Raw genomic sequence first — 10,000 nt, 5'->3', positions numbered from 1 at the left:
ATGACCACTAGAGGCCATGTTTGTCTGCATGTTTACTAAAGGAACACATGTCTTCATGAAGAAACATGTAATTATGTACATATGCAGATAAGAGGATATTTAAAGATGAAACAAGTTTAAAAGAAATGACATCTTCTGTTCTGTACTAGAGAGCCTAGAGTGTTCTGTATTGTATTGAGACCAAAGTGTTTAGCCCACAGCTTTTGCAGACGAAACCATCCATGGTTAGTGACATGAGGCTGCTGCTTCTGAGCGTAGAACACCTCTGCACTGCCAACTGGAATTTCATACACGGGTGGAAAGTGGTTTAGTGGGACAAGGATAACGCTGGTGGAGTGGGTATGGATGTGAAAGCTGGAGGGCTCGATGGGACAGTTGTATTTTTAAACTTCAAAAATCTCCATATCCTCAGCATGTGTACTTTCTATTTCTCTTCAATAGCAAACTCTTCAATACAGATGACTTTTTAACATACTATTTGATTTGCTGAAATGATACGCCAATGACACAATGCAGTGCCAAATTCACACCCGTCTGTAAGTTCCTAAAGCATCTTCATTCGCACACTTTCTGCCGATACTAATGTCTTTAAAAAAAAGGGGCACGTTGCCCTCTTTCATGTCATGCTGCTCTGACATTCTTGAAGGTCAAAGGTCAATGTTGGAAAGAGTGTATGTGCTTTGAGCGAGTTAAGCGATCCAGAAAGAGTTAAGCTGTCCAGACATCATGTTACGAAGTTGTCAGTAAATTTGTTTATATGACTCCTGTAGCTTTCCCCCAATACAGGGTGAACGGTATGTCGAGGTTTGTTCACACTACATTGGCCACGCTGACTTGCTACACCTAAGTTCAGCAGCACTAAATGACCCACATGATAAATGACCACAAACTGTAGGGCGGCCTATTTGAACATGTGACTGGATCGACCTGTATAACTGGCAGTTAAACTTAACTGGCAGTTCAATTCAACTGCCAGTTACATTTAACTGCCAGTTATATTCAATTAATTTTTTATCTAATATTGATCTGTCCTGGTAAATGATAACGTCAGCTACTCTAACTCTGAAAATAGTAATCCATGTCAGGTTTCGAATGCATTCCTCAAGATTTGGCCTGATCTCATGGGGGAAAATTGGTTAAATTGGGAAAGTTTGCAACTTATTTTTCACTGCAGCCCTCACTTTTCTTCAAATGTCTAAAGAGTAAATCCATCACCCACCTTAAGCTCAATCAACACTGGGTTGTTATTTATTCTCAAGCTGTGGAGAGAAAAGGCCAGAATATCCCACAGTGAACGACTGGGCTGCAGCTTAAAGGCTCGCAGGGCCGTTTAAAGCCTACCAAAGAGAGAAGGATAATAACAGCTGTTGCCAAATACATTATCTTTATTAAATCGAAAACTGTTGAATTAATTGACAAAATAAATTATGAATCCCGGAACATCCACAATCAACAGATAACGGTAGAAAACATATGTAATGTAAGATATTATTTGTAACAAGCACTGAAATCTAGTTTCCTCTGGTTTTCCCTCAGGACAACACAAACATCAACGAGGCGGCCAACTTCCTGGTGAAGCACATCATGGCCACAGAGCATGACATCCTCAAGTCGGTAGTGCCGGACACCATCTCCCCCCAGCTCGGCTCCCAGAGCGAGATCCTCTGCTCTGGCTGCTTCAAACCCTGAAGAGAGAGAGGGAGATAGAGGGAGAGAGAGAGAGAGAGAGAGAGAGAGAGAGAGAGGGGGAGAGGGGGAGGGAGGGAGGGAGGGAGGGAGGGGGAGAGAGAGAGAGAATGGGGGAGAGAGAGAGAGAGAGAGTGGGGGAGGGAGGGGGAGAGAGAGAGAGTGAGAGAGAGAGAGAGAGAGTGGGGGAGAGAGAGAGAGAGAGAGAGAGAGTGTGGGGGAGAGGGGGAGAGAGAGAGAGAGATTCACCGTATTTCAATGTGGGTGAAATGCACTGGAACAATGGAAAATATTGGAGAGGCATTTCCCTATTATTTCCCGCATGCACAACCGTCTGAGTGGTGTTTGGTTCCATCGTGTCGTCCACCCCCTCCTTGGCTCCTTCTGTGTCTTTATTTGGAGACAGGCAAAAGTACACGCTCTGTCCTTCCAGAACGTTCCTCGGTTTCTTGGACACACATTCAATGGACTGATCCCACGTCTACAAATGTCCACCTGTGTTTATGTTTGCACATGACAATGTTTTTTATGGATGCATTTATCCTCAGAAATATTTATGTTTAAAATATTATATATTTGAAATAGTTCCAAGTGTTGTTGATAAGAAATATTTAAAGGTGGACTTAAATTTAAACTGCTGGTTCAAGATGTGACGTGGCTTTGTGTAAACAGAAAATGATGGCTGCTTCCAACAAACTTAATGTACTGTCTAACCACATTCCCCTGTGGTCTGATATCTATGTTGACCTAGGGTGCATTGTTAAGTATTGTATTAGAAGGAAAATATCATCAAGGAGATAAAACCTCAAAAGACAGTTTCCTTGTGGACTCAATAAAGATTCACATTGTAGAACCACCGGTCATCAGCAGAGAGAAATTACGTCAGTATTTGAAAGGATTGAGATGCATATCTCCATGAATGCCCGCTATTTCACCTCTTGAGTTTCCAAGTTAGGCTCCCTGTAGTAATAAGATAACAAGAAGGCTTTACTGTTTATTATTTTTTATTAACCCAGCCATATTTTATTTAAAGATTAAAAAAAATTTATGTTTACTGTTTGCGTTTGGATTAAATGGTTTTATGGTCCTAATAAATAACATCATTCTGTATCTATAATGAGTGCATTAGTATAGTAATAGTATAGATTTAGTTTACAGAGTATGGTGTAGTATAGTATAGTATAGTAGAGTAGTGTAAAGCTAGTACAGTATAAAGAACACACAGACACACAGTGTCTTCTTTGACAGCGCTCTTACCAGAACCTCTCTGCTCCTTCTCTGAATCCTTTATCTCTCACCCACTATATCCCCCCCTATTCCATATCATACAGCCTTGTCCTCACACAGCTCTGCTCCTTTCCTGCCCGCTAAACTCAGTTCCTGTGTTCTGGTCCCTGTGATTCACAAACGTTACATAAACTCCACTGGGCTCTACCCCAGAGCTGGAGACGTGGAACCTTCATCCATCCTCCTTGGCCAAAAAAAAAGAGTGCGAGGGATTTTCACTTTCTCTTATCAACCTCTCTTCTGGATGCCTCTCTTCGCTTCACTCTCCAAACATGCTGATGTTGCAACTCAGTCGAGGTGTCTTGACTGTCGTCAGGTAAGTAGTATGTAGCAGGTATAGTAGTGAGCGTTGCCAATTATTCATGGAGAAGGACTTTAAACGCAAAGCCTTATCATAAAACTATGGTGTGTTTGTGTGCGTACTTAAGTACCTACGTATGTGCGTGTTTCCGTGAATGCCTTTGAGAATGTGTGTGCAGGTGTGTGTGTGTGTGCAAATGTATGTGTTCATATATGTGTGTGTGTGTGAGCATGTGTGTGTGTGTGTGAATATGTTTGTGTCTGCATTTATGCCAGCGTGTCTGTGGTGTATGTGTCTGTGCATTAGTGTTAGTGTATGTGTGTGTTTGGGGTATATGTGTGATTGTGTGTGTGTGTGTGTGTGTGTGTGTGTGTGTGTGTGTGTGTGTGTGGTAAAGGAGTCACTTTGATCCAGGACTCCCAGGTTCTCATTAGGAAGCCACATGACTGACTGGATGGATGATTCCTTTCCTCAGGGATTAGATTTAGATACACTAGTGTTGCCTGATCTTAACTCACACACTCCTCACAACCACTATGCACTTATCGTTCCTACCTTCTTTTGCCCTTTCGGTCTTTCATTCCTTTTTTAGTTCCTTCTTTCATCGTGTGTACTGTCGTGACGATATTGGCATTACACAATGTTGAGCTGAGAATACTATAACACATCATGTATTTTCTTTATGTTACAAAATACATGTTCTGTATATAACCAGCCGAATCTATGATCTGTAAATAACTAAGAGAATCTATAACTACGAGAATCTATAATCTGTTGCTTGGACTACAGAACCACGCGCAGAGAAACCACCCACGCGTTGGCACGGAGACAGCGAGCGAAGGCGGGAACATGATAAACGTGGCGAATAGCAGCAAACAGTAAGGAAGAATGTAGGTCATGTAAGGGTGAAGAATAAAGTACAAAGGGCGGCTAAACAGAAGAAACCCGCAACGTTGTAATGAGACAGTAGTGTAGTGCGCAGCAAGCAGTCCATACTTCTGTGTTGTATTTTATTATTCCTAGAACATGCCTGAGGTAACATCCAAATTACAAGCGTATCGTATTTGAAATAACCCCTGTCGGGTATAAACAGATGTCCCACATGAGCACCATCTGGTGGTCCGCCTCTGTACTGCCTTCGTCTTCGATCACTAGCAGTGGTATGCAGCGCCATCTGTGTGCTGTTGGGTAGTACTGCAAGTATCAGAGCACTTGGTGGACAATGTAATCCTTCTATTGGTGGCTGACTTAGTGAGTATCATGCATGATACTGAGCAAGCATGAACACTCACTCAAGAACACAGAAAAGGTGACAGATTTTAATCTTCACACCAACACCACCACAGCTTTTGAAGTATTTTGTGTTTATCTAGGGGTGACCCTTAACCCAGAAACCTTGTTGCCTCTGTATTTGTAATCACTTTTAAAACATATTAGTCAACCTCTTGACCTCGGACCCCTTGATCTAGGCTTTGTTGCAGGCTCATTGAAAGCTGGTGAGAATAGAATGCTGGCTGATTCGGAGTTCAAATGGCATGTGGTGGATTTTCCATGGTAAAGGGTTGACTTTTAAATATATTAGTTTTATAATAGATGATCATAACTCGATTGATTCTGAGAGCCTTTGGGTTTGCTTGTTTACATGGCAGTCTACTGAATCAAATACTGGAAGAATGATCATAGGCTGCTATGGCCAATAGGGGACACTCTACTACAGCAGTGGTTGATATGTGGATTAAATATATATTATTATATATATTTGATGATATATAGGCCAATGTATAACACACACACATATATATATATATAATTCCCATATTCTTTCATGTTTTTCTTCTATGTATTTTAACCACTAGAGGGCATGAATGGCTAAAAGCTTTGCCGATATGTTAAATTAGAATTGACTTGCAACGAAATCTTTAAAGATGAACTGAACTGAATTTTGAAGTTTAGTTGATATAACAGATGTATTGTCTGCCTTCTCATTGGTACAATAACTAAAAATGGCTGAACTTGCTAAAAGGGATTCAATTGTATGGTGAAAGTGTTACAGGGCGCCGCCATGTTGGATTTCAACAATCAGCTGCGTCACTGGCAGGGTAACCTACTCCTACTCTGTGGCTCTAGCAGCCATAGCAGGTAATGAGTCAGGCTCTGACGCTCGCTGAAATGGCTACGGAAAAGAAAACAACCAGGTCTACAGGAGTAATGAATTATAGAGGGCCAAGGCAGCTGGGGTAATCATACTTTTCCACAGGCTACCTTTGGAAACCAGCTCTTAATACATGGCTGGCAGCCTTAAAACTGACTAACCCTCCGATAGCCCCTGTCATGTCAATCTCCACAAGCTACCACTCCAACCGTAAAGTGTATAAACTATTACTCCGACGATGTCACAGATCTATGTTTCCAAGCTGCTAATTAAACCACGGCGGGTCTGTAAACAGTTCCACAAATGTCCCTTTCTACTCACCCTGATGTTCGCCGACTAGCCGATTGCTGATGCAGAGGGAGTTAAACTCGAAGAAGTAGTTTCATAGTAAGATGTATCTGTGCAATATCCATCTGTGCAATATCCATCAACATCCACCAGAAAGTAAACCTCCAATATCCACCTAAAGTAAACTGACACTCGTGAATCCGCCTCGCATCTATGCCCATCCGCGGGTGTATCTCCCAAAGTGCATCTAACATGTCTTTCAGGGCCTGTCCACCCGGAGCCGATTTTTTTGTGAAACCATGTCTTTAATAACCATGTTATTAGGCAGATAATAAACCATGTTCTTTAATAGGTCCATGGTCCCAGGGTGGTTTCAAATAAAACCGGACCTATGCGGTTTCGTGTTAGGATTCGTGTGGACACCTGAAGCGACGTTTGAGTTGCGTTGAAATATTTTTGTAACTTTAAATACAGCCTCTTGGTCAATTTAATTACTAACTGTACATTAAAAAGTATTTCTACTCAATCTAAAAGGTTAAACAACTAATATCTCCTCCTCGACTTGAATGTTTTTATACAGCACGTAGGCTGGATGCGCGCAGGCTTAATGCGCTCCACTTTTTTGTGGAGAACCAGCGCCGTGAATATGTACTACAGCGTTTGTACAGCTCGTTGCGTTTCCGCAATGAGTCCGTCTTTATGGAGATATTCCTGAAACGCATCAAAGAAAAAACGGAGAGGGAATGATCGTTTTCACCTTGTTACTTGGTTGCTATTTATGGGGCACTCCAGTATCTCCGCTCGGACGTCCCTTAGAGAGAGCATGGCCACTTCCAAAACCTCTCTCTCGCCGCACAGCATCCGAAATGCCCTATGCATGGTTATGCAACCTAATCCCACCATTAGATGGTCAAGGTTGAGTGGGACCTCTCGGCAGCAGACCGATTCAACGGCAGTGTCCATGCTCCGGCAGCACCCACACCCACACGCACACCAGTCACACCCACACGACCCGAAGGTGGAGCTGGAGCCTGAAATTGATTCCTCTCCACCGGGGGGCAGTCGGACACTACAGGCATGTCCCTCACAGGCTCAAACGCGTAACCAGCCATATTAAAATCACTATTTTCCGCCGTTGAGTGTAGAAGACGTTCGCGTGTCTGCAGCAACGACCTAGTCCTACCATGCCAATGACGTCATCGACGCTATACTAAAAGACGCATTTCCTTTTGTTGCTAAAAAAAGCAATATATTGATTTTTTAAATATTTTTTTTAGTGTCATTTTTTTTATAATGGTTATAACTAACACATTATCGATGTTGATTTTTCCAGTTCAGCTCCTCTTTAAACATTGATCACACGCGCCCCATTTTAGTTAAAAACAACAAAAGATCTCGACTCCTTATCTATATGATTTACTTAAACAATTAAACCGATTTTAAAACCATAGTTTCTATTGACTAATAAGCTTTACCAACCCCATGAGTATTATTTCGATTTTTATTTATGGTGTTAAAGCTATCAGCACAAAGTAAAAAATATAAATCCAAGTATAAAAACATCACGATAATTAACAACATATATATAAACCATTTAAAACAAAAATCTTATTTGATCATGAACTTTCAACGTGGATAGCATAAAGCTGACGGTTGATTTGATAAGGCCATCGAAAAGTTTGCATATCAATAAAAGTGGGAATCAAGTGTGAGTCAGAGGTGATGTAACCATGGTGGAAACGAAAACAACTGACAAATCAAAAAAACGAACTAGAAAAAAAAAAAGGGAGCACAGCTTGAAGTAAATTAAATTAAAGTAGAAAAGAAATGAACACATAGACCATATTTCCTCAGTATTTTACAACCAACATAAACAAGTGACATCTCCTACTTCAATGGTCCCCTAAAAAATAACCGTATTTCCCGAAACACTTTCGGAAATATGTCAACACAGCCTTGATTATACTAGAAGAGTTGTGGCCCGAAAATGCTCCTTTCATGAAAAATACCTTCAGATAAGACATCACACTGCCGTGGTGTGGGCAAACGTTGGTTTCTCCCTGAACCCAGCTGAGTCACTGTGGCCGGCTGTGTGGCCAAAGGAGACTGAACCACAATGAAACATGAAAACACGCAGAGTCTAAGCAACACGGTGTGACCACGGAAAGCCGTCCGTTTGTCTAGCTGCAGTTATACAGCAATTTCAGCGCCCGTGTCTTGTGTGAGGACGGAAAATGTTGCGAGAGGTATTGTTTGTCGTGGTTGACCTGAGACATTGTTCTGTGGTGACAGTGTGAGAGTGTTTGACTTACAATACTGTAAGGCCTGGGTTGGTGATTTATGAGTGTAGGGGATTGAGGGATTGATGCGATGGCCACAGGCAGACTGTGGACATTTGGAATCAAACCCAGAACCCTTTTGGCTGGGTGTCAAGTACCATAATAACCACTAGACAATCCTGCTGTCTGTATGTGGAATAAGTTATTTGCCCTGTGTTGAAAAACTGATGTCCAGCTTCTCCAACCACAAGCGTTTGTGTGTGTTGAGTGGTGTGCAAGTACACAAAGGCTTCTGCTGACTCCTTCAAGGGCCCTTAGCATCTTCCAAAGATTGTACTTCCCCGCTGAACATGTCACCGCTAGAGATTGATGATCGGATAAGCCTCATCTGCAGCAAGGTCTGAAGGGCAGGCCAACAACGAAGCCTGGGCCTGTGGTGACGGAGTTGGCCCAGAGAGGGCGGTGTCTAGGCGGGGGATTAAAGAGGCAAAGGGGCAGTCGGCCGTGGTGTACTTGGCCAGCACCTGGAGCTGCTCCGGCATCAGGCTGGCCTCGCTGCAGATCTTGTCGCACAAGGCCGACACGGTGTGCCACGACTTCATCTTCAACTGCTGGAGTCGACTCTGCTCGGCCAGCATCCTCTGTCTCTCTGTCCTCTGTGGCCATCGTCCCAAACACAACAAATAAAAGAAATGCACACATTGATTTGTATGTTTCCCAATAATTAAAGGTAGACTTGGGCAAAGTCTATGTTGAGAAAAGTCTATATATGACTCCAAGACAAAAAAGCCCAGGCTTAGAGTCCAACCCAAAGAAGGCCCAGGCTACTAGGCCTGGGCTTTTTTTGTCTTGGAGTCAAATATATATGAAGAGCCCAAACAATGGCGTCCTCACCAGCTTGTTGATCTCACACTCCAGGTTGTAGATGCAGTCGAGCTTCCTCTTGCGGCAGCGTTGTGCCGCCATGCGGTTCTTGCTGCGGCGGCGCATGTCGTGGACAAACTCCTGCTGCTCCAGGTTCAGGGTCTGCTTCTTCAGCAACTGCTGGAAGTCGACCTTGCTCAGGTTGACCACCCAGTCCACGGAGAAGGGCAGCTGCACCTGCGTGTGGACGACACCAGAGTCTTGAGTGCTATGGTGGTTAAGGAAGGGGTAGAGCAGAAGGGGTAGCTTGCCTTGTGTACAGTGTGTAGGATGTGTTGTTTGAAAATTGGCATTGTTGCTTTAAATGTCCACAATGAGAGTGAATGTTTAAGTCACCTTGCGTTTGATTGCAGGAGGGGATTACATTTTTCCTTATTAAATGTAATAAGTTACATTTTTGTCATTTGTCAAATATCTGTTGGGGTTGGGTCATGAAAAAAAACAAAAAACAATGACATTTGCTTTGGTAATTAGCATCCTGGTCTGTAAAGAACGTAACAATGATGAGGTGCATGCATGACTCACAAAAGACTGCACACACACACACGTCACACATCAGTACATATACCAGTACAACAAGGTAATTCATTAACTTTGAACACTGCAGCTATCACTTGGAAGAATGTGGAGTTATTTCCTCCTTTTTTCATAGCCAGTAAACACAGGATCAAATGATGTAACAAATGATGTTGTGGTGAATTTACGTTTTTAAGATACACTGACCTCTCTATAAACCCAACATGTGGCATAGAGGAAAGGGGAAAAAAAGCAAGTTTCTCAAATTAGTGTGTCAATCTTTTTAAGAGATTCAGAAGGGGAATTTTCCAACGACACTAAGATATCGGACAGCTCACCTGTCGGGCCTTCTCCTGTGCAAACGAGTCATCGCCCTCCGTTTCCGTTTCCGAGTCCGCCTCTTCCGTCGAGTTGATCGGCGACACATCGGGGGGATGCCTTTGTGATGGAGACATCTCCGGACTCTCACACGACACAGCGCCCTCCGCCGCATGCCGTTCCCCTTCGTCCGGCGCCAGGCCCTGCAGGAACGTGCAGCAGGTGGATCCGACCCTGGGGTGGACCGGG

At 43.1% G+C, this 10,000-nt stretch overlaps 2 protein-coding genes across 4 annotated transcripts in view; one reads left to right on the top strand and one right to left on the bottom strand.

Moving 5' to 3' along the window:
- rab38b (RAB38b, member of RAS oncogene family) overlaps positions 1–1,689 on the top strand; it is a gene marked incomplete at its 3' end in the record, with an annotated part of 4,153 nt that extends 2,464 nt beyond the window's left edge. Inside the window, exon 3 of the mRNA XM_079737507.1 lies at positions 1,537–1,689. Coding sequence (XP_079593633.1) covers positions 1,537–1,689 — 153 coding nt within the window. The remainder of the gene's footprint in view (positions 1–1,536) is intronic.
- A 5,524-nt stretch (positions 1,690–7,213) lies between these two features.
- bach1b (BTB and CNC homology 1, basic leucine zipper transcription factor 1 b) overlaps positions 7,214–10,000 on the bottom strand; it is a 6,386-nt gene continuing 3,599 nt past the window's right edge. For all 3 annotated transcript variants that reach the window (XM_079737644.1, XM_079737643.1, XM_079737645.1), the window contains 3 exons: positions 9,772–10,000; positions 8,888–9,094; positions 7,214–8,649 (listed from right to left, as the gene is read on the bottom strand). The exon at positions 9,772–10,000 is cut by the window's right edge and continues 1,271 nt beyond it. In XM_079737644.1, coding sequence (XP_079593770.1) covers positions 8,353–8,649; positions 8,888–9,094; positions 9,772–10,000 — 733 coding nt within the window. In that variant the 3' untranslated portion in view covers positions 7,214–8,352. The remainder of the gene's footprint in view (positions 8,650–8,887; positions 9,095–9,771) is intronic.

The sequence above is a fragment of the Pollachius pollachius genome (assembly GCF_949987615.1).
Source record: "Pollachius pollachius genome assembly, chromosome: 6".
NCBI lineage: Eukaryota > Metazoa > Chordata > Actinopteri > Gadiformes > Gadidae > Pollachius > Pollachius pollachius.
Note: the sequence above shows the minus strand (reverse complement) of the source record. Positions and strands in the feature narration are given on the sequence as shown.